The sequence below is a fragment of the Dermacentor andersoni genome, chromosome 3, assembly GCF_023375885.2.
Source record: "Dermacentor andersoni chromosome 3, qqDerAnde1_hic_scaffold, whole genome shotgun sequence".
Classification (NCBI taxonomy): Eukaryota; Metazoa; Arthropoda; class Arachnida; order Ixodida; family Ixodidae; genus Dermacentor; species Dermacentor andersoni.
This window is the reverse complement of record NC_092816.1, coordinates 57,144,965-57,172,437: the sequence shown is the minus strand read 5'-3', so window position 1 is coordinate 57,172,437 and position 27,473 is coordinate 57,144,965. Positions and strand designations below refer to the sequence as shown.

Sequence of the window (27,473 nt, the reverse complement as noted above, 5' to 3'; positions counted from 1 at the left end):
AGCGAACATCACTCGTGCACAGGTGCTACGGGTGGCGCTGCTTCTTTTTGTGCTGTTTCTCCTAGTTCGGCATACCTGCGATTACGGACTGCCGGACACAGTGATAACGGCGGGAAAGATCGCGAGGACAACTCCACCGCTTTGTAGAGCCGTACCGTGCCGCGTCTGACAGGTCGCGCGTCTTCGTGTTCACGCTTTTTTGCAACCCAGCCATGTCGTTCAAGTCGAAAGCGGCCTCGCTCTGCCAGCGGTTCGTCCGTCCGGGCCTGGCGTTGAAAAATGCTCACCGGAGAGGCTACTACTCGTACTGCAACGAACCTTTTCAGCCGCTGAAGCGCGATCCGAAGTGGATGAAGGCTGAGGAAGCAGTCGGCGCGATCAAGTCCGGTAAGGATCTTGTAGTAGCCGAGCAAGAAACGAGCGAAGATCCGCCCTTCGTGAGTTCTAAAAGAAATCGCGTTCGTGATCTGTGGACACGCCTTTCACTTTCTTCCTGTACCCTTTTTTAGCGCTGTCGCATGTTTTGTTTATTTAATTTTCTTTTCTTTCAGAGCGGTCGCCTAGCACCGTAACTGACCTTGCGCCGCCTATATGACTTCCTTTACCATAAATCACCTGTGACGTTGCTGTAAGAGATCATGTCCACGCCGCTTGTATTGGCGAAAATCTTTTCTTGCGTTACGACGTTTGCTGTCTATTTGACTTTCGTAAAATTCGGAAGCGAACTTAACGGTGTCACTAGTGAGGTTTTCTTCGTCAGCTACGACATCCTCTGCATTTGTGGTGCGCCCGTAGGTAAAGTCACTGGAAAAAACCCGTAGGCGGTCTGGAAACGATTTTGGACCTGTTGTAAACGGTAATTTTATCCCTCTGTGAACTGTAAACTGCAATGAAAAAAGAAACAAGAACCAGAGAGTTTCAGACTGCCGTCTTCGTAACATACAGCCACGCTGTCGGACAGGCACGCGTGTGTGTATTTATTCGTGTGTGACCTTGAGGTCTGTTCTTGCTGCATTACGTTTCCAGATACGGAGTTTCAGATTCCTTGCGTAAACAGCGAAGATCTGCGGCGCGCCCGTGCTTATGGCGCGCCGTCTATTTTGAGCGTAAAAGTCAATCAACATCGAAGTGTCGTGCACGGGTACTTCGGCATCGATGGCTCGAATAGATTGGCTACAACACCGCGCGTTGACCTCGCACTTGTTAACGGCGCGTGCGGCAAGCTTTCAACCGGTACATGGGAAAGGAAACGAGACCCGCAAACGAGAATAGACAAAAAAGAAAAATACAAAAGAAAAGCGCGCCAGGCGGTTCGTTCGACTGCATTATTTATCAGGCTTCCAGTTTATTCTGTGCTTCCATTCGTGGAGACAGCAGTTGTGGCAATTTTCTCGTTCGACCAGTTCTCTCATCATTTGAAGTCAGGTGTACCAAAGCACGACATTTGAGCACTGTGGTGAACGAGACGTCTTCGTGCGTGGCAAACAGAGGATACAGAAAGAAGGGCTTTGAAATATTTGTCTTTTTTTTTTTTTTTTTCCTAACTGGCGTCGTGGTGGGAGGCTGACTAGAAACGTCACTGTGCTGTCTACCCAGCGAAAATCAAACATGTTGTCTAGCGGTGACGGCCGCTTTCGATCGCTATCGAGCCCGATCCGGATCGAAATTCTCAATCGCAGCTCGCGCAGAGGAGTCAATCGCGACCTAGAAATTCGATCCCGAGCTGGCCCGATCGCGATCGAAAGTGCGCCGTGTGATCGCTGTTGGTATAATATTCTGTAAATGCACAAATATTGGACAGAAACGGAGCCCGGTCACAGTTTCTGTTGTGTGGGAATTGTGTCCTCTTTAACTGTGAAATTGAAACAATAAAGAGACTTCTAATTACCACTTTTGCTCCTCAACACTGTACGTGACAGCAGAGGTTGCCTGCTGTTTTTTTCCTAATGACACTTCTCTTGGAAAGACAGACTGAAAGCTCTAGGCAGGTGTGATTGGGACTGTATGTATGTGTCAGGTTGGCTTTGGCCAGATCTTTCAGCTTCTCTCTCTTTTTTTGTTTTTCTTGCCTCTTGCGGAAAAAAAATGAAGCCATATAACTAAAAAGCACTTTTGCAGGGCAATTGCCAGGCATTGAAAATGAGAACTCCCGTTATCTTCAGCTGTAATACGCCTGCAAGAAGGGGTAAAACAACTTCCCTTTAGTGCCTTGACGCGACCACAGTCCCAAGCTGATAGGGGAGGTCTTTTGTACCTTTGGAACTTGTTTTGGTCACATGACGGCATGCCCGACTATCTTCTTGTGCTAACATGCAAACAAGAGCTCGCTCACTTCGAGAGCGAAAGGAAGGTTGAAGCCACTTCTCAATGAATGCAAGGCTCTCGAGAGAGAACTCAAAAGATAGTGCCTTGGCTGCAGTGGGGTTTCTTTCTTCCGTGTTCTTTTCTCTATCTCTCTCCTTTTTTGCCCCCGGTATGTGTGTATGCAGCCAAGTTGCTCTTTTTTTCTTGTGTCATTCACACATTTGCTTGCTTTTGTCAGTGTGCAGAACTCCAAAATTTAGTTAGCACACATTAAGTGCCCTATATAACTTGCTCGGTTGGCAGTGAATGAAACGTGATAATGCGAGCATGGTGTCAGACATTGTCTGATACGTGTACTACATTGTGTGTGTGCTATGCCCTTGCTTCCTTTCCTGAAGGACGCATATAGTTAGTTTGCAAGTTAACAATAAAAGGTGCAGGTAGCACGCACACTCACACTTTTCACCCTAAACGCTTGCCAAGTCTACATTTTGCAGGGATGCTCTCTCACAACACAGAACACTACATGGCTGCACACTTGCCATGTTGACTGAGTAACTGCAGCATTCCACTGTTGTGAATAAGATTATGGTGTCCACATTCTTGTGAGGACACAATGCAAATAGCTTCTCTTCTGAAACTTTTTGTGCACATTAAATAAACCTAGGCGGTTGAAATTAATCTGGAGCACATTCTGTGATGCGTTTCGTTGTGCAGCTGTTGCTTTTTGATGATTACAATTTATGGAAGCCTATAAATTGGAATCACTTGGCACAGGACAGGGGTAATTGGAGATGGCAGGAAGAGGCCTTCATTCTGCAGTGGACATAAAACAGGCTGGTGCTGCTGCTGCTGCTGATAAATTGTTAATCGTAATGCAGCATGGTTTCATTATTGCCTTTCATTCATTGCCAAATGTATCGGAAATTATTTAATTGCAATCAGTGGAAAAGGCTCATTCACTATCCTGGTTTGGTTTAAAGAAAGCTGCAAATCTCAACTTGATAAATTTGCAATGTTGTGTGCGACTAATGACCCCTTGGTATGAAGCTTATTGTGTTGTAAGATTTTCTTTTGCCACTGGTGCTTTGCTGAATGCAAAATAATCATGTGTACATCACACATGAAAAGGAACGTTTTAGAGAGTGAGATGGTAGAACAGGCATGAAAAAATAAAATCCAATGAGATGAAAGGACAAGCGGCAGCACGATGTAGGTTGAAGTTGTCGCTGTGTGCCTTTAGAGAATGTTGTGCAATTACTAGTGTGAAAATGTTGTCAGAACAGCATCCACATTGTTCATCGAAGATTGCAGCAGCATGGCTGATCCAAAACCAGCTGTGACCCAATACCTAGCCATTCGGAACACCTGGCATTCCATTGTGCACACGTGTACACTTTTTCTGAAGCGTGTGAGCCTCAAGTACTTTGTTTGGAAGCATTTATAGAATTTTCGTATATCGATTGTATTTACCACGAGCAGCAATTTGGTACTATGCCTGAAAGGAGGCAAAAACAATAGGAAGCCCAACGATGCCTCAAAATACCCATACCAGCTTCTCATGACCTCAGATTTTAGTGGAAGCATGTGCTAGAGGCCGTTCAATTCGCCGATAAAGATAACAGTTGAATCTTATTTGAGAATAAATGCAATCTCAACTTGGCCACTTTTGTAGAAAGTTCTTGAACAAAAAGGGGAGCTCAAAATAAGTAGAATGCTGTGAAATCTGTGGCATTGTCAATGCTGTGGATCAGTCAGAAAAAATCCCTTTCTAAAGCTGCACTGATGTTTATCTTCAGTGTTCTATAAAGGGACACCAAACAGAAACATTAATCCAGCTGTATTAGTAAATTAAGCTTCTACAATGCCAAGAAAGCCACTCTTAGTGCAAAAGCAAGCTTGGCAAGCCAGAAGAAATGCAAGAACGACAGAAGTGTGGTGATGCCACGCCACTTCTAAAGAGCCCCTCACCAGGCCACATAGCAAATTTTGGTTACATGCTGGAAGTTGTTACGTGCCCTCCAAGGAATGTTCTACTGCAAGAATTTTTCGAATTATTTCATTAATAGCAGACATAGAAATATTTGAAGTGCCGCGAACCCATGATTTGAGGAGGTGAGCGTCGCCGCCAACATAGAAACTCTCTCCACTTGCACCGTCTAGCCTCCACAAGCGAAATTCCTTCCCTGTGTTCTCCCATACTGGAGCCAAAGGATCTTGTGATGAATATGTCACGCGCCCCGCCTTCTCTTTAATACGAAAGCATTATATGTCCCATGAGGCAGAAAATCCGGCGTGATCAAGCGATGGTACCAAAAATGGCTGACGACGCAAACAGTAAAAACACGTAAAAAAATGTTTGGATTGACATCAAATTTTTAAGGAAGGTTCCTATAAACGAAGTAAATTAATGGCTTTGAAAAGAAAATTTAGTTCATTTGGGTTTGGGTGGGAGTGGGCCTCCGTGGTGCGAGACGTGCACACTTCTGCGATGCCACGGTGGTTCCACGTTTCTGACTAAAGGTGTGCCTATTTCGTGCGTCTTTGCACACATCGCGTTGCAGTTGCAACGTTAGAGGCTTAAGGTGGAGTAAAGTAAATGAAGGTGAATTAAAGTTGATCAAGGTTGATTAAAGTGGATCAGGGTAGAGTTGTGAAGGATATGTGACAATGTATGATGTCGCATATCATGGACGCAACCATTTCATTAGAAAAGTCAAAATGCTTTTGCATTTAAATCACGTAAGGGTACTTAAGTGACTGTCCATTTCTTTCTTTCTCTCTCACATTTTTGCTTAGTGATGCACTTCCGGCGACTGTCTCACGCCCGAGCTTTTGCATTGGTCTTGTTTCACACAGTGGACGATTTTGCTTGCTCGGCACGAGAAACTTGATTAGTGGTATAAGTCAGTGCCACACTCACGAGCACTGAGGCAGGCGCTGAAAGAGCATGATCGCGGCACTGGAACACGGTAGGAAATAACACAGTTTCATTCTCTGCGTGTGACTGCACAAAGTGGGAACAAGCAGACAAAACGGAAGTACACCTCTCTTGCTATGGTACAAAGTAAAACAAAAACACGCTGACATTTGGTTTTTTTGTTTGTTTCTCTGAACTTTAATTCATCTATTAAAGCAACAGACTAAACAAATAACTGACGTTGCCTTGAATAATTCTCGAACTCTCGTCCTCCCTTGTCACTATGAGTGACGTCACAGCACGGCCATGTACGTAGGCACACATGGGGCGTACTTTTGCGATTGACATCTACTCTCCAGCTGGGAGCACGGCACCCACAAGGAGAAGGGCAAACGGCGTTCGGTTTGAAATTTAAGCTCTTTCTGCGGCACGTAGGGATGTAATACTTAGCAGACACACTCGTTAGCATGCATTCTATGCACTGCGCTTGTAACCGTGTGAGGGGCCCTTTAAGTTCCGCATGAACTCGCTACGTCATCGATCTTGATAGCGTGTACTCAGGACTGGTCTGTTGTTAATTGGCAAAGTTGTACTGCACTGTATTCTGAAGCAAGTTTTGAGAAAATTTGCTCCACCACAATGGCTTAAATACAAGAAAATATTATAAAATTTATGACTGCACAGTAGTGTACTGGTGCTTAAGTTTCAGTGCAAAATATATAAAAACTTGAGGTTTTTAAAAAATGCTTTATCAGTTAAAATTGAGTATTTCTATTTAGTATTCCTTTAATTACAGCTGTCTTGCATTAATCCAGACTCCTGACAACTGGAAGATTTGTTTGAATTAGCAGAAGCGTCTGAAGTTACATAAAATGGTCCAAGAGAGAAGTATGAGTTATTATATAAGCAAATAAACATGTGAAACAATGCTTTACACAGTGTGTTAATGAAGGACTGGCCATCACTGGGTTGCATGATAAAGAGAGCGGGAGAATTCCACTCAGTCTCCGTTATCAAAGTCGTGATTGTGTAAGTAGTTTGGTGGCATCACTTGCCAGCGGAACCTGTCATCACGCCCAGTAATCTAACCATAAAACCATATGCATGTCTTGGCTATTTCTGTGTTATGAATGTCCTCTCATCAGATGATTGTGGCCATGTTTCTGTGCCCAGGAAAGTGCAAGATTGTGAGCGAATTAAGGGCCTTGTTTGAACAAGGCAACTTTGAAATTTGCTCAAAACATAGTGAGCCAACCAGAATTTTGAAATTTGTTTAACTCACATTATCTGTATTTGAATTGCTACAAGTGGGGTGGACAGTTGTTTTCTTCAGCTTTTCTCTTTACTTCTTTTTTGCTAAGGGAGAGAGGCTGTGTAGATGCAGTTTGGTGCGAGTCCAGTGACATCAATGACATTCAACGAATATCCTCTGAACGTCTACTGCCAGGACATGTATAACCTAGGGATGTGCCGAATGCATCCTGTGAAGATCCCTCACACGATCGTTTGGCTGCACTTTCAGTGTCCTGCAGGCACCCCTTGCATGTCCACGAGGGACATCATGCGGACAGGCTGTATACATTTTGTGAACATAAGCCAGGTTCTTTGGCATAGGGGGCGCCATAATGCCTATCATGTTCGCAGCATATGCTGTGTGACAGATGCAACGGTCAGAGCACTCATGCACCAAGAACGGATACATTTTGTGCACACGTTATGCACACACGCGTGCCAGTGTACTCCTCATTCTTCTAGACCTTTCGCTAAGTGCAAGTGGCTTATTGGACTGAAGTTTCCAAAGCAAATTGCATCAGAAATTTACCGAAGTACAATGTATACAAGAGCTGCAGACATGATGGTTTCGGATTGTAATTGAACATGTGAGAAAACAAAATTCTGTTACAAGGAAACTCAGACAAAGCCACTTGGAGGACAAATATTCACATGTATGCTAAAAAATGCCCATGAACAATATCCTTGGGACAACCGTGGTAGGATATCTGAAACCGGAAGTCCATTGAATGTCCTGTCTGTCTCTGAAACAATGCATGGACATGAGACATGATTCAAATGTCCTACGGACTAGGTGTTTTCACTGGGATGTTCAAGCGATGAAGCTATAACTGTTCTAGATAAATCAACACACCAACAAATAGCCAGAGGGACATTCATTGAAATAAAGCTTTACTCCGTCACCAACAAATATTTTATTAATACAAGGTGCCATGTGCGAAGCATGTCCATCGTGTAGATAGGAAATAGGGGCATTTGGTGGGCGCATTTTGGTCTTTGACCCTTCAACCTTCTTTTGCCACTGTCTCTTAGTGGCATGGATTACTCTTTGGCCCTATCAAAGATATGCTATATCTCTGTGGCACCGATAAGGTAAAAAGCTCAAGAGGGATTCTAAAGGACAATGTGAGAACTGATAATACTCGTATCATGGCTGCCTGTCTGTACCGGATCAGTTCTGCTCTACTTTTGGCTCTTATGCAAGAGAACATGTGAGATCACAGCTACTGAAGGCAGCTGCATCCATGTGAAGTGTTCAGACTGCCTACGTGTCCGTAGGGTGGGCTGGCTGGCATAGAATGCTCTCTAAAACTCTTTCAAACTGCAGTTTTGGAACATGCTCAAGAAGGGTATTGCAAAAATGGGACCTAAAAGTCAACTGCAATGAAATTTTGGCAAGCAAAAAACTAATTTCAAATAGTGCCGATACAAAGGACCCCTTGTGCAAAATCCCGATCACTACTAATAGCAGCTCAACCGGCCGAGGCATCCAAATTAAAATGCGGCAAGCATCTCAAGACGTTGGCTTGCCCACAATAAAATATGGGCATTCTATGTTGCTTGTCAACGCATGCATCAACAGTGTAATAGTTTCAATGTTGGGGTTCTGTGCAAGAGGTCCTGTGTTCGAATCCTGCCTATGGATGATTTTAATAATGTTCATTTAATCATTTATTACGCAGTACTTTGTTGGAAATGATGAACTTACAAAGTCGAAGAGACGTTTAAAGTCAGAAGGACAAAGTTTAGGCAAATGCGCATTCTTCCCATAATTCCCATGCCAGCTGAGCCGCCCCGACTGTAGCTCCCATAGACACTAGCATCAGAGTTCCCTCTGGTAATTCTTGTATGAAACTATGTATTGGGTGGTTCCTTAGCTTTCCTCTCGCTACGCCAGGTGTCAGCACATGCTTTACTGGTTTGCTTTGCCTTCTCGTAGAGGGTGCGGGAGCCTTGAGGCACATACATTGAGAAATCTATGGTTGGGTAGACATACACAGCTCCTTCGTAAAATAATGGTTTGAACCCACCGTGATGTTGTACGTCCTAGCCTGTGTGGAAACAAAGCATCATTGAAGCAGCATAAATTATAGCCATTGTGTGCTCACAATTGGAAATGAGCTTGCTACATATTTTTCTTGCAACTCGAAACTTCATCTAGCTCACATATTGTACAGATTGTGAGCTGTTTGCTGCTGTCTTGTTTATGGCAGTTTAGTTCGGTTCTCTTTTCTTCTTCTGAGCCTTTGCTGCTGTCGCACTGCTTGCTAAGAAAAATTCCATTAGTGTGTTGCTGTGCGACAGTGTTAAGCAGTGCTTTGATAAATCATAACCTGTTCTTTATTTTTGTAAAGGTATCACAAACTCTTTCATTCCTAAGCCGAACATTTCATCTCTCTGGCATAAGTGGAAGCTTCTAAATAATTACACATACTGAATTCCTTGCTGTGGAGGAATATATGTACAATGCAATGCGACATGCAGTATGAAGTCATTGTCAGACCAATTATTTGCAGACTGTAAGAGAATTATGGAGATTGCAAAATTAATTTGCAGTAGCTTCCTCTGAAAAAGTTGCTTAACTGTGGTAAAATGGCACATGTAGCATCGACAGGGTAATAACCCTGTCACAAGGCATGTGTAAAGTCATTCGCAGCGAATGAGATTACGTCTTAATGCCATTTTTGTTGCTTCTACACGCGCATAGTGAATGATATTTACAGCTAATGACATTCACCCATTTAATGAGTTTCCCGAACTCATGCAATCGTGACTTGTGTAATCTCGACAACAGGGGCTTAACTAAAAATTACAAAGTCGATAAGTTAAAATGAAATGTCATCAGAGTAGAGGGTGTCATAATTGCTGTTATGAACTTTGTGGGGATCGCACGCGCATCCCGATATCTCCGGAGCGGCCACGCGGTTATCACGCGATAATCACGTGCTCGCTCGCGGAGGGTAGCGGGGAGAGGGCACCTTCGCCGCTCCCGCTGCTCTTCGCGCCTGGCCGCGACGCTGCAGCCAAGGCACCCCGTTTCCTCCTTTCCCTTTCTTGGAACCGGGGAGACTCCCTCTCCGCCGCTCGGGGAGAAGCGCTGTTCCCCCGATGCACCGTTGTCTTTCGGTTGAGGAGCTTGCGACTGGCCGCATCTCAATTCAGCCGCTGAGACCGCCGCACGCCGTCCCCCTGTTGCGTCCGGCCTTTGTGTGCGACTGACCGCCCCAGGGCCCGAGCGCGGATCCACTCTGGGTGAGCTGAACTCTTATCAGCCTCTTTTGTGGTTCCCACACTGTGCGGTTTATTTCACCCCAGACGTGCGGAATGCTCCGCCGCTGAGGTTTTGTTTTGTGTTGTATTTGTATGTGTTGTGGCTGTTGTTGCCAGTTGGTATACATGTACTCTAAGGTGAATAAACACCTTAGGTCGAGACTCGCCCTGTCCCCCCTGGCCTGAACCCGCCGTGGTCGCAACTCACTGCGAACCGCGGGTTAGGGGTCACAGCTCTGACTGCTAGGGCTGCTGCGAAAGTGCTAGCGAGCGACTGCCGCTCCATCGGCGCTGTGCGATCCAGAGAAGGGTCAGGTGCGCACGCGCGAGCCTGAGTAATACCCCTATATTTGGCGCCCAACGTGGGGCCCGAACCCACGACCCTGAGATTAAGAGTCTCATGCTCTACCGACTGAGCTAGCCGGGCGACTGCCGCTCCATCGGCGCTGTGCGATCCAGAGAAGGGTCAGGTGCGCACTCGCGAGCCTGAGTAATACCCCTATAACTTATAAATAATTTTTTGATGTACAGCACAATATTTGAAGTAGTTTGTGCAATTATATTCTTGTTCTTAGTCTGGACTGGACGCTAGCACCTCTTGTCGGTCATGTTTACAAACGCTCGTCTGTTTCTTTTTTTTTTTTTCCCCGTTTCTGCAACCAACCACGGAAGCCAACTCTGCAGCTTCGTCAGTGGCGAATGAGAAGCCAAAAGCGCACTGGACCGATGCCGAGGCGCACGTGTTGCTGAAAGTGTGGGAAGACCACCTCACTGATTGGCGCAGGGCGAAGCGAAACCCGAAAATATACATGTCTATGCGCAAGGCGCTGAGAAACATGGCCATCAATTGCGAATGCCATTTTGTATACCCGTGTAGACAGGGAACACAAGACCCCAATGACTTTCGGCATGAATATCATTTACTGTGAATGATATTCCATGTGCTGTGTGAGATAGGTATAACGCACCATGATGTTCAGTGGAAAAATAAAATCTGGCCACTTCAAATTTCAGTCGGGAAGAAAATCTGGCCTTTAATCCTTTAACAGCTAAAGACTATTGTGACTTATCTTAAATTTGTTTAGCAAATCATGCTGAAGATGTATCAGACTCTTCTTTTAAGTGTCACTGTCACGAACTGCACTCGTCTTCTGTAATTTAGCACTGTGGTGAGTTTTTTCTATGGTTGCAAAGGGGCCCATAGACCACAAATCTCAATAAATTTATTGGATACCAGTGATCTTGTTTGTTTGGCAAGTGGTGTTGAGAAATGCCATTATCCAGTCACATGCACCCTTGTTCATCACACAAATGCATATTTCAGGTGACCTTGTGATCGAGCTCCTATGAGCATTTTGGTGCTTGATGAGACTGCCTACAACACATTACTTGCATTTGAAATCTTCAAGAGTGGTTCTCTTCAGATGTGCAATAAAAAAAAATATTCTTTTCCTTTCTTTTTTCTAAATGTTTATATAATACATACTTTTGACAAGCAGTTAGAGGCTTAAGGTGCTGTATGTGTGTAATTTTTCTTTGCCTCTTCAGCACCTAACTCTCTTCATCTTCTGATTGGCCACAGGCGATACAGTGTTCATCCATGGAGCGGCAGCCACTCCTCGAGGCCTCATCCCTGCCATGGTGGAACACGGAAAGAAGTCTGGTCTCAAGAATGTCACTGTTTGCCACATTCACACAGAGGGTGCAGCGGAATATAACCAACCAGACTGTCAGGGTGAGTGGCGCTTTTGCTTGTGGTGTGTGGAGCAGGAGCAGTCACTGTCTTCAGTGTTGAGTTTACTGTTAACTTGTGATGCTATATAAGCTGCATCGGAACTCTGTCAGGCTTCAGCCGAACCTGTTTATTAGCCGAGCACAAACTGGACTGTACTAAATTTGTTCTGCTACTGTGGCTTGCACTTAAGAGCGGACTGGAAGGCCTTACAACAGTCATCACACGATCGGTTCTGTCCATATTTATGTAAGATGCCTTTTCTTCCATTGGGGTTTCTGTTTAGGTGCCTTTTCATATGCCGAGAAAGCAGTACCACATATTTACATATTTAAATGGGAATAAACTATTTAGGGGAAATAAACGTTCAGTATTAACTTCTGCACGAAAGCAGAATACAATTAATTGGTCTAACATTGAAAATTTTGACATTGTAGCCTGCACAATGCTATTCAACCAAGTAACAAGTATTTGTGCAAAGAAGCTTTATTTTTTCATTGTTTGTTAAGTGATGCAAAGCTGGGAGAGTAAGCTCCTGAATGGCTGAATAATCCACTTGATTTTTCTGTAAATTCGTGTGCCTTGGTAGCTTAGTGACATGACATTTCGCTGACAAACATGGGGATCTCGAGTTCGATTCCCAACCATGGCGACCACATTCTTATGAGGGTAGAATGCAGAAGTACCCGAGATTTTGATGCACATTGAAGGAGCCCAAGTGGTCAAAATGAATGCAGCACACTTTGCCACCTCTCATATCCCAGGTTTTGGATGCAAAACCCTATGCATTTTTGTTTTTCGTAATGAAAATGCAGCAAGCGACTAAATTTTGTAGCAACCTGATTGTCGCCATCTTCGCAATGGCCTGTGTTCGTGTGACCATAGATCCCACCTAAAGTTAATGAAACCAGCTTTTATTACATTTCACTCTCCAGTAGCATGATTATCTCACAAAATTTGGGTCATAAATTAATGTAAAATTTCATCATGGGATATTCTTTTTCAGTCAGTAAAAATAAATAAATCATTTATTGAATCAATATATGCAAACAGTTGGGCAGATAAGTATACAGAAGGCTTGCAATATGGAAGAAAACTGAGGTCCCAATGAGCAAATAAGTTGATTTGCACCTCTTCATTTCCTGTTGCTGTTACAAGCGGAACTCATTTTCATGCAGTGTAGCTCTGGCATAAGCATACCAAGGTTAACTGGTGTTTGTGGCCCGCTTCTTTGTGCATTGCACCGAGGAGAGTTGCTAAACGACATGTGCACGTCAGAGATTGTGAAACCCCCCCCAGTGTCTGTGTCTTGGGAATGTAGTGACGCAAGTGCCTGTTGACAAAGGTAGCGGCCGGGCATGCTGAAATGCCATGGCACCTGGCAGGGTGAGAAGAAATGAACGGTGGCAAGCCATAAGAGCAGTCAGACACTTAAAAAAGAAACGGGCATGAGGAACTGAGAGGTCGTGCTAAACATAGCACGGGTGGAGCTTTGACAGGCCCGCACTGTACTTAAGAAAGCTTAAATGCATGGTTTAAAACAGGAAACAGGCGAAGAGGAAACACCACGTTGAAAGCAACCCAGGTTGCAATGAACTTGCCTGCGTCAGTTCACGTTGCTTGTTGGTGTTGTGAAATTGTTGACTGTGCCCGTGCATTTTTAGCTGGTGTGGCGTTCATGCAGTGCGAGAATCTTGCTTTGAGTTTTGTGTGGACATTTATAAAAGCCGACTGGGACATTGTAAAGTTGTTTACAAGCGATAGGGTGTCTTTTCTTTTTCTATGTTTCATTTCTTTTCTAAATGTGTTATGAGTTCAGAAATTTTTTAGGCTGGACGATGTGTACAGGGCGTGGTAATTCTTATCGTCGACAGAAATAATTATGCAGTCAGACCTTGTTGCTAGAAAGTTGGATGCAGTGCAAGCACTCTCTTCCTTCCCATCTCTGTCAGCTTTCTGTCCCTTCTCCTTCTTCCCCACACTGCTGATTGATGTTCAGGTGTCAGCCATGCGCTAGACAGTTACGGCGCGCTTGGGTGGCTTTCCTCTTCTCTGTCACTCAATCTGTCTCTCTTCCACATGGGAATACTTTTGTTATATTTGATATTCGTTGCAAGCGTATATTCGTCACATGCGGATATCGGCAAGAAACATTCGCTTTACTTTGTTATATCCAATAATTTGTTGTACCTGTGTTGTTTATGTGAGGTTAGAATGTAATTATACCTTTACTCTGGTCTGGTGAAGAGCACTAGTACAGCATGCAGGGCTTGGGGTCAGTGACTCGCGTAATGCTCAGAAAAAAAAAAAAAAAGGCAACGTGCTGTGTGCTCTGTTATGCTTTCTATAGGTTAAGTGGAAAAGGAAGTAGGTGATCATGATTTGGCAAGCATCATGAAAGGGGCTGATGCACATTGTATCTTTGGGAATGCAGTCTGTGTCTTACAGGAATACTGTAATTCTGCACTGTGATTGTGTTCAGAAGGAGGCAGACACACAAGCTTTCAACTTGTTTACTTTCTATTATTATTATTATTATTATTATTATTATTATTATTATTATTATTATTATTATTATTATTATTATTTCCACCAAGGACTAAAGGAAATAAGAGAATACTGTGAAATCTGTGCCGTTGCGCTGATGTCAGCACTGTGGCCTGGGTGCATGGTTGGAAAAAGGAAATGAAAAAGAAAGGGCTTGATTGTCAAATATATTTTGCATTTAGAGGTGCAATGTACTAGTCAAAACTGATTCAGTGCTTCTCTTTACTGTCCCTGCTGCCAAGTGTTGCTAATGAAGGTGATTTTTTTTTTTTTTACTTATATCGCTCCCCTGATGGATAACTCCCCCTTGCACGTCGGCCCAATACAATCAATCATAGAATTGATTTATACAATTGATCTTCCTCCTAGTCAGCGAGATGTGAGGAACAGACCTGAAGCAAAACAGATTGCACTGAAAAGATTACTGCAGAGCACCTTCGCTTTCTCGCTGTGCAGGCATCTTCCGAAGTATGTCGTTCTTTGTCGGAGCCAACTGCCGGGAGGCCATCAATGCTGGTCGTGCCGACTTCGTGCCCATCTTTCTCAGTGAAATTCCCCAAGTCTTCCATCGTGGTGTGCTCCCTGTCGACGTCGCTATGGTGCACGTGACACCGCCTGACATTCACGGTTACTGCAGCTTGGGCACCAGCGTGGACTGTGCGCGGGCAGCTCTCACCCATGCCAAGTACATAATTGGTAAACAGGAGGCTGTGGCAATGGCTAGAAGTAGTGTCTATCATGCAGTATACTTTCTTTTTCATTGCTTGTGTGGTGATAACTTGTGTGGATGATATATATATATATATATATATATATATATATATATATATATATATATATATATATATATATATATATATGTATATATAATAAAAGGTTAGTAGCATCCCTGAAAATATGCCAAGCATGCAAAAATCTTGCAGGGACAGCAAAATGGAGCAAATATGTTAAAATGTGTTAAAGTAGTTCAACTCTTCCAGGCGTGTGCGCTCCTCATATGTGCGTATCCACTAGTCCAGATGTTCGTGGATAGCTTGGAATCTGCGACAATGTCACATGAGGTGTGTGAAAAAAAAAAGATAGAAAAAAGTTGGAAGGCAATTCAACTTGTATTTAACATTGATTAAGGACAATGTCTTCCTAGGCGAGTTGGAGATGAGACTGAGGCGAAGTCACTGTGCACAGCACTCTGTCGCATCACTCCTCGTGTAAGGGGAGTAGGAGGAGCCTCGCACTGCCCGACTTTTTTTTTTACTTTACTATCTTCAGGATCAGCCCACATTTTTAGATTGCACTATCACCTGTATCGGCACATGAGAGAGGCTAGAAACACACATATCCAATATAGAAAAGTGGGGGTAACTTGATAAGAAAACATTGCGTTTAAAATCTTTTTTGTTCAAGTCGCATGCACATGACAGTAGAACTGTTGTGGCTTATCAACAGTCATCTGTGTTGTTGCCTTTCTTTGTCACTTGAAATCCTGTGTGCTTGTTGTGAGGGTGCCAACTCACTTAATAAAATTTTTCTCTTCTTCCTCACCCCCTTTATTCTTTTTTGTACCGTGTGCCTGAGGTTGATGAACATATGCTGCGCTTGTCATACGCCTTTTGCCTGTGTTTAACTGGCTTGCGTGCTGCCCGATGCATAGGCCAACTTTCCAAGATTTCGGTTCTTGTTCTGCGTCTGTGCCACTTTCAGGGCAGGTAAACGAGCACATGCCGCGCACGTGGGGCGACGGAAACATCCACATCTCCCATTTCGACGCCCTTGTGAAGCATGATGCCAAGCTGCCCGAGCACAAGCCAGCCGTGTTGACCGATGTGGAAAAGCAGATTGGCCGTAACATTGCCGACAACTTGGTTGAAAACGGTGCCACGCTGCAGCTTGGTGAGTGAATCCAACCTCGCAATTGGGGTTGCATACCAGAGAGCTTCCTATATAAAAAAAATTATTATAGGGGACTCCCGCGCTAGTCTGCCGGAGCAGCAAATGTGGTGGCTTAGCCAGCATGGGATGATGATGGTTAGAACATGGAATTACCTAAACTTTCTGTTTCTGGCTTCAAAAGGCCCCGCAAGAGCAAGATGATTATTTTCAACAATATATTGCATTATAAATGCCACAATTCTCAATGGTTATGCATATAGACTAATTGCCTCGCTGTGTTTAGCAAACTATGAGGGCTTGGAAGTTTAGAAAGACATAATAAATAGCGCCAGAAGAATGTTTGCAACTACAAGCACCAGGATTAAATTGATGTATGCCCACTTACCATCATTCCCATGGTAACTGAACGACTGCAGCTCCAGAGTTTGCTGTAGCAAATTTTGTCGGAAACTCTGTAGTGTCTACCACTGTTGTGTATGCAAGCGTGAAGTGTGCTTCCATTTCTCGGTTGCACTTCTGTGATGCAAAAAGCGGTTTACATCACGGAGCATGGATGACGCATTTTTTTTTTCCCAACCAAAGGCTGCTGAAAATTTCTTTCTTTTTGTTCGGCATGCAACATTTGCCACTTTGGCAACAACCAAGCAAGTGTCTGTGCTGTTCATTTGTTTATGCCTCCTACCTTTCACCAAGCTTCCGCACTCACTCTTGAGACGTTCACTGTACTGTTCTAACAGCCTTCGAAGAATTTCAGCTAGATTATGTCATAAAGGTTCATGCAAGGATAGCTGGTGCTGTTGCTCTTGCATTTAGTGCACCATGCCATGAATGGGATTCAATAGAAAGATGTTTCAGGAGTAAGATAATGTTAATTTTTTGAAGGTTTTAACACAGTGCTCATTCATTTATCTTCGATAAAGGTCAAGCTTGGGCAACTCTTGAAATCAATCACATTCTATCTACAGTGCCTAGCTATTGTGGCATTAAAGAACTCTATTGTGCTGCTGAGTGGGTCGTACGAGACGTGTTAAAAACATTGCAGTAAGCCTTGACATGCAGATGTCGCTGCTGTATGCTGTCAGTGAGAAACGTTTGTGGACCGTGCATGGCTGCTACAGATGCTCAATGTTTCAGCAGTGTATGTGTGCACAACGCGAGGTTAAGATGCAAGGTGTGCATCCGAATCTGCGACACCAACTGAGGGGAAGTGCAGGCTTTTGTTGGCAACTGTGGCTCGCAAACGTTTTCCCCCGTAGTACAGGTGGCTAGTTCAGCATTGCAAGGGGTCCACGTGCACCAATATGTTTGTGAAAGCCGCTTGAAGTTTTTCCCCCTCAACTAGCCCTTTGTATCATTTTCATTCTGCCACCAGCTGCTCACTTGCATTTCTAGATTGTTTAGAGTGCTGCATGTGTTGTGACTAGTACAAATAAACCCTTGACCAGTTGGTAGTTGGTACTCCTTTTGTTGTATTTCTTCTTGTAGTTTCTAAACACCACCCATCCTTGTTGCGCAAACTACATGCCAGGTATTGGGTCGATTCCGGATGCTGTGCTGAGCTGCCTCAAGGGCCACAAGGACCTGGGAGTCCACTCGGAGATGTTCAGTGACGGTGTGGTTGACCTGGTAGAAGAGGGCTGCATCACCAACAACAGGAAGGTCATCGAGAAGGGCAAGATCGTGGGCAGCTTCTGCATTGGCACCCAGAGGCTTTTCGACTTCATGAATTGCAATGCTGGGCTTGGTTAGTGCAGTGCATTTCATTCCTTATGCGCATTATCTTGTACATATCGAGCACCCTAAGCTCAGGAAGTAGCTGCTGAAGCAGTTGTACCAATGTATGAAGCGCCATATCGGCATTTTGCTGGCATCCAGGTTCAGCAGTTGGATAATCCTTGTCCCTATGTCAAGTACTTGCATAATGATCGCACTTTTTGTCAAAGAAATTGCCGCAAAATCAGGGGTGCTATCATTACGCAGGTTAAATTTCCCACAGAAAGAATCATTTTTTTTTTTTTTTTTTGTCCCGCATTTGCTGCGGGATGACAACAGATCAACAAACAGGCGGGTCGGCTGTAACAGTGCGGGACACCAAAACAAAAATGGCGACCGACGGAACAAGCCAAAGCGCCGAATGTGATTTTTTTTTTTTTCGTACGTACATTATGCACACTAAAACAGTTTCTTCCGTATCAGTAATGAATATCGGCATATCGTTAATATCGGCAAGTCTGTGGCAATAACGTAGCCATGTCCACTTTGAGGGGACAGAAACTGAGACGGGCGTGCTTAGCTGCCAGTGACATAGAAACACATGGCCGGTATGCTGCGGAAATTGCGGCATTTGTCTTCACTACTATCCTAATACGGCATGTTTCCGCTAAGGGTGGGCAAATATCTTAGCTGTGTTACAAGCGTCAGCATGTGAATAGGGTACACTTCTAACGTATCAGTGTAAACGTGGCTACCATCGTTGCTTCTCGTGATTTGTTGCATGCCCACGAGTGCAGACGAGAAGAATCTAAAGGTAGCCTTTTTTGTTCTTGTTGTTTACCACACCCATTATAAACCCTACAAATAATAATGCCAAGACAAGTTTGGTTATAGCTCTCTTTTTTTATTTTTCATGGAAGTGTGGAAAGTGATGAAAGGAATAAAATGGGACATCTGCTTAAGAATGTTTGGTGCATGCAGACCGCTTGGTATGTCTTGAAGTCGCATTCGACAGCACTCAACAGATGGTAAGCGCGATCATCATTAGCTAGACTTGGCACACGACATATCGCTGCAGCAAGTTTGGGGTGCGATCATTACACTGGAAAGAAACAAAAAATCTAATTCTGACGACAAAATTCAGGGGTGCGATCATTACACGAGTGGGATCATTATGCAAGTAAATACGGTATGTATTTGCAGTCGTTCAAATGTGAACAGTGGAATGCGTGGTTTCTATAGGGATAGCTGCGATGGGCCCACTGCACTGGTCGTTTGATGTCTAGTGGTGTCCATTGCTGTAATCCCAAAAATGTTTTGCAAGAAAAATACAGAGAAATTAATATTCTCGTTGTGCCGCGAGGATTCAAACTTACGACCAACAGATTGGCAGTCCAGGATTCTACCCCTCAGCCACTCTGCCACCCTGCTGACGCTACAGCAGTGCAAAAAATATAGATTCTGGAGAGCGTGATCATGCCAGCAGCTGCCATGATTGGCTAATGCCCTCTGAATGTCTGTATAGAGCTGGAATCCTTGCCTTCTTCGTGTTCTAGCACATTGCCTCCCAGTTATGGAGGCGTTCCTAAGTTTTCTTCATCTGCATATTGTAATAACATTGATTCAGCGCTTCTGCATTGTCATTTCTTCTTGCAGCCCTCAGCCAATTATTGTGTTTACTGGATGGCGCCGACATCCTTTTGTTTTCATTAAGGATAATGTGACGCCTATTAATGATGCAGCCCAAGTATAGATTTTAGAAAAGCCCAGTGAATCTAGCAACAAGGAGCTAAATGATTTAGTAGAGACCAGTAGCTAAGTTCGTATGGGTAAGAAGAGGAAGAAAAGCTGAGTCTTTCCTACTTCACCGCCAGGAGATGCATCTTCCACAAACAAATACGACTCGGTCTTCATTTACTTCTCGAAAAGAGATCGCTAGCTAGCACCTGCAAATGTTCGCACCAACAAAGACTGCACGAAACAGTGTAAGGCTTACTGCGCATTATATTTTGCCAGCTATCGTGTGACTGCTTCGTGGTATGGGCGAAGGTGCAATTTTTTTGTGCAACATAGAGAAAAACCAAAGGGTGTGAACATGTATGGCCTTCTGTGATGCATCTTGAGTGGTGTCTGTGATGCATCAGGATTCGTCATACAACTCTTCGGTCTTTGCTAGGTTGCATAAAAACCACTTACTCTGCTATTTTAATTTGGACTGCAGGTATAGTAGATTAAGCACTGCCACGCTGCCATGTATGTTGGCCACACTGGAGCAAAGATGCTGAAGATGTCAGTGTTGGACTCTTGTGTAGCTAATTTAGTCACAAGCATGGCATGTGCATTGAACATATTGGTGTAAACAACCTTATGGCTTGCTTTATGCGAGGATGCAATGCTGATTTGCTTGTTTAAGGACTTTGGCAAGATTGCGTCAGTGCAGCACATTGGAAGAGGTAAATGTTGTAGGTCTCCAAAAGTGCTAGCGGTTACCGTCACTGCTTTGTTTTATTGGGTAAGTCTGGAAGATGTTGTTCTGCCTTAAGTGTGGTTGTGTAGACTGAAACAAATTCTAGGAAGCGGCTACCTTTCTGCACCAAAATTATTCTTGTAAAACTCAAAGAATATATCATTTACTCAAACTTCATGCCATGCTCGATTCTTCTTCCCTAATCGACTGCATTTTTCTTGACCTTTCCAACGCAATTGACAAGGTGTGCTATAGACTGCTTCTGTACAAACTATAGCTTGACATAGACCCTAACCTACTCACCTGGCTATAATTCTTTCTTGCTAACTGTTCCCAGTTTGTGTCTGCAAATAACGTAAACTTTGAGCACCCTGCTGTCTGATCTGGGGTACCTCAAGGGACAGCGCTAGGCGCTTTACTGTTTCTTATTTGCATAAATGACTTACCCACGTGTTTCCTCATACCTGTCTGCCAATGATTATGCTGTCTATCAAGAAATAACCTGCGCTGATGATACCGAAGTCCTTCAACCGAGCCTTGATACTATTAACCATTGGTGAAACACATGGTTGACGGAGCGTAACATAAGAAAGTGCAAACGTATGTGCACATCTAGAACATCACATGTTCTGCCATTTACTACATTGGTAGCACTTCTCTGGAGACTTGTGCTTTCATACAAATATGTTGGGATTCTACGTCTAGCCTTTCTTGGTCAAACTGCACTTCATACATAATTAGCAGCGCTAATCGAATATTGGGATGCCTCCATAATAACTTTGCACAAGCACCTCCATCCTTAAAATTACTCCTGTACAAAACACTCATTCACTCTAAATTAGAATATGCTGCCTCAGTCTTCGCTAGAAATGGTTCAAACTAAGTTTGTCTGTTTCATTCTTTCAAACTGCAACAGAACAGCGAGCATATCGTTAATGAAATCAAGCCTTGACCTGTCGTCTCTTGCATCTTGATGCAAGTTATTTCATCATCTTCACCTACACACAGAGTTTATATTGCCTCCACGGTTTGTTTCATCATGCTTAGGTCATGCACAAGAAGTTGAAATTCCTTTCTGCAAAACTGATCTTCTTTTCAGTCATTCTTACCATGGATATCAGAAGAGTGGAATCACCTTCCTGCACAAATAACGATCACAGGCCAACACTTGTTCAGGAATGCCTTCGCTAACATCATATAATTAGGACTTTTTCATATTTTTGCCAATTCTTTGTTTTTCCATTGCTGATCATTTATGACTCTCTCTAATTCCATTGGACCTGACAGTCTGTTAAATAAATAAATAAATAAATGGTGGTGATAACTTGGCAAAAGTTAGTGTGGTTTCCTCTACATTTCTTTAAATGAAGCGAAAATGATCTTTTCTCACCCAGTGTAAAAGGATGTGTAGCGAACAAAAGCTGTCACAACTGTATAGGATATGTATTGAAGTTGCCAGCAGGCTATGTGCCGACAGATTCACCACAACATCTCCAAACCTATTTTTATTTGCAGTGATGCTGGACGTTTCATACGTCAACAACCCTCAGATCATCTGCCAGAACCCAATCGTCACAGCCATCAACTCTTGCATTGAAGTTGACATCTGTGGTCAGGTTGTGTCAGATTCTATTGGCCCAAGAATTTACTCGGGTGAGTAGTGTTCACGGTGCATTATGCTAGTGCCAGACTGCTGCAGTTCTAAGTGGCGAGGCGATATAAAATGTGTGGGCAAAAAATGACGACGTGCATCTTCAGAGTTCACTTGCGTAGTAAGAGAGCCCTTCATTACTGGAACAGGTACTGGACAACTCTGCTAATAGTACACAGGTACGAAGTACTAGCTCTTGTCAACGAACATGCCCATTTATGCATTCTGTGTTTTAGTTCCTCTCACATGTAAATTCAATGTTTCCTCTCATATGGACTCCATTGTGAAGCACAGTGCACTGGGAAAACGTCCAGCACGTTTTCGCTGTTAAAACCCTATATCATTGTATCTGGGGCCATTTTACAAAGTTTCTGTATAACAAGTACTACAGTGCAGTCCACTTATAACGATACCACATATAACGATATATCGGTTATAACGATGGGTCGACATGAGAGTGTCATTTTATGCATTAGGTCTATGGGGAAAAAAACCATTTATAACGATAGGTTATTCACCGCATATCGGATATAACGATCAAAATTTTGCAGTCTGGACGGCGTTTTCCGTGCCAAATAATCGTAACGTTTGCGTTGGTTAGTTCCCTGAAACGAACGATGTCGAGGCGAGGCGATGTTTACCTCTGTAAGTTCGTATCTGCCGCCATTAGCGCGCAGCGCGTCTCGCCCCGCCCGCGCACGAGTAGGCGCAGCCAACGTTGGCGCAGCGCGCCACAAGATGGCGCTAGCTGCTTCATGCGCGTCGGCCCCAGTCGCTCCGAAAGAGAGAGAAAGAAAAAAAGAAGCGACAAGCAATGCGGCGCGACGGCACCCGTCCCGCGTCTCTTGCTTTCCTTAGATCACTATCATCCGGCGTCTCTCTCGCGATAGTAGGCTGACGCCACCGAAGCAGCGTGCAACCAACGGTTCAACCCAGTTCGACGATGGCGCCGACAAAGCGCAAAGCTGTGTCGCTTGACACGAAGATGGATATATTGCAGGACTCTCGATGCGGCTTCAAGGTGAGCGCCCTCGTGAAGAAGTATGAGCTCGTCCAGTTAACGATATCAACCATCTTGAAAACCGGGAGCACCGCGATTGTGAAGGCAGGAGCTATCAGCGGCCATTCCGATCAGCGGAAAAGGGGTTAGTGCTTTACCAATGGTTCATCACCAATTGCTTCAAGAAGGCGGGCTTTGTGCGTAAGGACGAACTTCCCCAACCCGCTGAGACCGACCCGGTGGAAGTCGCTGACATAACCGAGCTCTGGGAGCTCGTTCCTACTGGTGACACAGGTGGTGTGTCGAAGGAGGAGTTTTTGACTGCAGACTGTGCTGCCTCGTTCTGCGATGAGGTCACCGACGAGGCGATCGCCGAAGATGTGCTGTCTTGACAGACGCAAAGTTGTGCGACGGTGGCGACGGCATCAGTGACAGTGACAACGAGATCGACAGTGGCTCCTTGACCCCGACGACGATGTCCACGCAAAGTGCACTGTCGTCGATCGACTCCTTAATTGATTTTGTGCATGCTAAAAGATTGCCGCCAGTGTTCGCGCAGCAGCTGGAATCCATGCACACCGTGGTTGTGAAGCTGAAGCTGCCGCAAAAGCAAGTGCAGATTTCGGACTATTTCGCTGCGCCTAATCCTTGACACGGTCATTGGCGCTAGAAATAAAGTTTGTTTTTCACGGCCTGCTGTATATATCATCTATTCTTTAGAGCAAGTAGCGAATTCGAGTTCAGAGCTGCAAAGGTAAAGAGCGCAAACGCGTTTAATTTTTATTTTTTTTTTGATAACTGCAGTCCAGATATAGCGATCATCGGTTATAACGATCATATTTTTCGTCTTTCTCGATATCGTTATAAGTGGACTGCACTGTACTAGTAAACCTACCTGTTACGAAAGGCTAGCCACCCAAAGTGGACTGCACTGTTACCAGCTGTTAGGCTTTGTTTGTACCATGCATTTGCTAGCAACACTTGCCAGAACTTGCGTAGCTTCAGCCCGAGTCTGCCTTGGGCCTGGCAATTTTTATTGCTTACAGTGTCGTAACAAAATGCCAGGTTCATGTTTTTTCATATACACTAGTGTGCGTAGTCTCTGATGGCGAATTTGGCAAGTCGCACTCGTGTGCACCAAGGCACCGTTTCATTCAATCATGGTCACACCAAGGTGCCCTGGCACAATTTGCCGGATTTACCATAAATGAAATCTCGTGCCTAATCACAGCCCAATGTTGTGCTTCCTGGGCAGAGTTGATGCCATCAGATGTGCATTGCCATCTTAAAAGCTGCTGCCTAAAGCCTGCATTTGTCTGTATTTTTGAGAAAAGGAATTGCAAAAATACCATACTCGCGCGATTCTAATGCGCACCTTTTTTAATATCACGTGCGTTCAAATTTGCATGCACATTACAATGGTAACTGATTCTACTCAATATAAAAAACGAAACCGAAACCGATACTTACAAAAGCTTAATGCAAGCTAACTAGCCATGCTGCCATCGAATGGGTCATCTGAAGATAGCGACGCTAAGAGATTGTAAGGTGCTATCATGGTGCGTGAAATGCCCTCCCGCATACAATGGTTGCGCGAGCCTTCAAGTGTGCCATTGCTAATGCATTAAATGAAACTGAGCGAAAAGTAGGTGTCATCGGACTCCAATAGCAACTAGCCACCAAGGTTCAGCTGTGTGCATGTCCTTTTCAACATGGTATGCGTTGACTCGCGTTTCTTTACTTGATGTGTGCATTAGAATAGGCACCAAGTTACTTTTCTTTACAGCGAAAGCTTTAGATCTGTTTCAAGGTCACGTTGTGAGGCACAGAAAATTCGAGCGCTCCTGCATTCGTCACCCTCCACATCGATGCCACTAATCATGCAAAAACAGATAATTAATATGGAGTAAATTAAGACACTCAAACCCACGAACATTGGTGGGAGTCGAACTCATGGCCTTTAGTGTTAATTAGGGTAATGTTGATTAGGGCACAGTTAATTTATATAGAATTAAGGCATTCAAAACCCACAAACTTTAACAACACATTCAGATGACAATGGCAAATAATTTAATGGATCTCTCTTGAGTGCGTAGGCTTTTGCCTTCACCCTCTTTGGCGCATGCTTAAGTGGCTCAATTTGTTTAATATTTGGGCAGTAATATAACTGCATGTTATGGTGGCATGGTAGAACCGTGCAAATACTTCTGTGTGATGGCTGTAAATGGAAGCAAACAGATAACCTTCCGTTAATTTGACCCTGACAAGACCGACGAAATTGATCTATTTATCTGGCGGGTCAAATTAAACTAGAAAAAAAAAAATGCCAGAACACACTGCCGATTAATTTTGCAGTATTTGCGCGAATAAGATGCGCACCCGCTTTCTGTGTGTGCAAAGTAAAAAAAAAAAAAAACGTGCGTTGCACAACAGCAGCCAGTTTGCTAAATTCAACTTCGCCACAGTACATTTGTGTTATGCGGTAAAACATATGAACACTGTAAAGGCAGTTTTTGTTTTGTATATTTGAGCACTGCACAGGCAATTTGTGGCCCATTTTTCTCTGGGGGGAGGGGGGGGAATTAAAGGCATGCATTAGATTAAGGCACGTGTGCTGAAGAGCCAAGATCAAATTATGTGGCAAAGCTCGAAATAATGATATTTAGTGCTCGTAAAAGTGCCTGGGTGCCAGCCAGGACTCAATCCAGAGTCGAATTTAATGGAAGTCTACTGTACCAAAATCTGCCTTTTTTCATGGAGTACTTCTGCGAAGCAGGCGATTGCAAATCTTTTTAACTTTATTAGTAGGTTCAACGAGCGCAACTGTTTGTGTGCTGGCAGACGTAGTGTCCCAGGTAATGTCTACCAAAGTTAAAAAAATATATACTATAACAGATCCAATACAAAGTAATGAAACAAATTGGTTACGGGTTCTCTAAGAGAGCGCTAGCATAACATTTGTGTACTAATTGCTTTGATAACTTGAGACCAATTGAAAAACTTTCCAATATTCATATTAAGGGCGCAACTCCGATGAAAAAGCTGTTGTGTCCCATAACATCCTGTTCAGTCATTTTCAGAGCGCTACGTCCTGTGTAAATATTTTCCCCTTTAGTTGTTGCCGGCAAAATACGATAAATGCCGCATGGTTACCTGCTCGCGCAACACTGGCAGTCCCGAAATGAAGGAACGAACTCCTACTGCCCAACCTTGGTGACCACCTGTCACTGTTGCTGCTGGCTTCTGCTAATAGCAAGCTACGAATTGCGCACAACAATCGTAGTCTGCTCAATGACCGGGCAGCAAGGCCAAGTGAGGCAATGAGTGGAATTCATTCTTTCAAAGCACTTTTCGCACCGCTGGCGCTGCGGCATGTAGGCATGAACAGCAAGCACATTAACACGGGTGCCACTGCAGTGCCGTACTGCTGTACACTCGTCTCCGCGAAACTCATTGCTACTTCATCGCCACATTTTGCAGGTTTCGGCGGGCAGGTCGACTTCCTGCGGGGAGCAGCTATTGGCCAAGACGGAAAGGGCAAGCCCATCCTGGCCATGCCTTCCGTGTCCGCCAAGGGCGTGAGCAAGATCTGCACCTACATCAAGCAGGGTGCCGGTGTCGTGACGACTCGTGCCCACACCCACTATGTAGTTACCGAGCACGGAATCGCCTCGCTCTTTGGCAAGAGCATCCGCCAGCGCGCCCATGCACTCATCAACATAGCTCACCCTGACCACAGGGAAACGCTGGAAAAGGAAGCCTTCGAGAGGCTCAAGTGCATGCCCTCCCCTTAAAGAACTTGCCTTGTTCTGTAGAGGCACTCGTACTTCATCATTTCTACTTTACATGCTCGGTGATTTCAGTTTATGTCCGACCGCAAGCAGCATTCGCGGGATAGATCTAAAGGAACTTTGTGTATAGCATTTCTTTGGCACATATTGAATTCGACAACATTCTTTGCATAGTTAAAACAATGACCCGCACTTGTTCAATGGGGCTATGGTTCACGACTAGTCCTTGGCACGTTTTCCGTTGAGGCCACTTTCACTAAACCCAGGTGCAGGCTGTGCACTGCAGAAAGCGAGTGCAGTTAAGGGCAGTTGGCTTCACCAGTCAGTCAGGTTACGTCAGCACTGCCATTTTCAATAAAAAAAAAAAGTGAAATCGAGCCGGATGGAGTTGTTTCACAGCTTGGCTAGAAGTCCTAATGACAAGTATTTTATTGCCTCGAGCCATATTTCATTGGCCATAGAAACTGTTGAAAGTCTTTGTATATTGCTGTTGTTAGCAAGCTGAAGGAGTTTACTGCTTTTTTTTTTTTTTTGCAACACTGCATTTGACCAGTCTTCCAAGCTGCATGAACTGTCTCCATCAAGCTGTGCCCATAGAGGCTCGCGATATGTAAAATATTGAAGCACAGCACCCCCACCGCCCCAGACATCCTTATATATAGCTCATGCTCCTTTCAAGTCCTACAGCCATTACATGTCCGGTGCAGTTCTCTCAATGTAAACATTTATGTGCACAACTTTTCAACTTGAAGAGGAAGTGCTGGAAGCATAATGCTTACTCTTTAGTTCAGAAGCAGAGTTGTTGCTTCTCCTCACTGTGTACAATTGTACAATAAGTTTAGAAAAAGATGCATATACTGTGAACGATTCAAATAAACAGCAATATTTTCCAGCA

The 27,473-nt window shown here is 44.2% G+C and overlaps 1 protein-coding gene and 1 non-coding gene across 3 annotated transcripts; one reads left to right on the top strand and one right to left on the bottom strand.

The window, feature by feature from the left end:
- On the top strand, window positions 1-27,473 carry LOC126547603 (succinyl-CoA:acetate/propanoyl-CoA:succinate CoA transferase). Of its 2 annotated transcripts, none has more exons than XM_050195496.3 (7): window positions 1-387; window positions 11,370-11,522; window positions 14,523-14,762; window positions 15,768-15,956; window positions 17,485-17,700; window positions 21,652-21,789; window positions 26,268-27,473. In XM_050195496.3, the coding sequence occupies exons 1-7, from the start codon at window positions 213-215 to the stop codon at window positions 26,579-26,581; spliced, it is 1,425 nt and encodes a 474-aa protein (XP_050051453.1). In that variant the 5' UTR covers window positions 1-212; the 3' UTR covers window positions 26,582-27,473. The 2 variants fall into 2 exon arrangements, with proteins under 2 accessions (XP_050051453.1, XP_072143260.1); XM_072287159.1 differs by lacking the exon at window positions 1-387 and adding an exon at window positions 811-856.
- Window positions 10,142-10,214, bottom strand: TRNAK-CUU (transfer RNA lysine (anticodon CUU)). The gene has a single exon. It is a non-coding gene; the product is annotated as a tRNA-Lys (tRNA).

What these genes read in the sequence shown, in the direction of transcription:
- LOC126547603 (XM_050195496.3), top strand. Translation starts at nt 213, where the DNA reads ATGTCGTTCAAGTCGAAAGCGGCCTCGCTCTGCCAGCGGTTCGTCCGT. An exon ending in AGTCGGCGCGATCAAGTCCG is followed by an intron (nt 388 to 11,369) that starts GTAAGGATCTTG and finishes GATTGGCCACAG; the next exon opens with GCGATACAGTGTTCATCCAT. An exon ending in GAATTGCAATGCTGGGCTTG is followed by an intron (nt 17,701 to 21,651) that starts GTTAGTGCAGTG and finishes TTTTATTTGCAG; the next exon opens with TGATGCTGGACGTTTCATAC.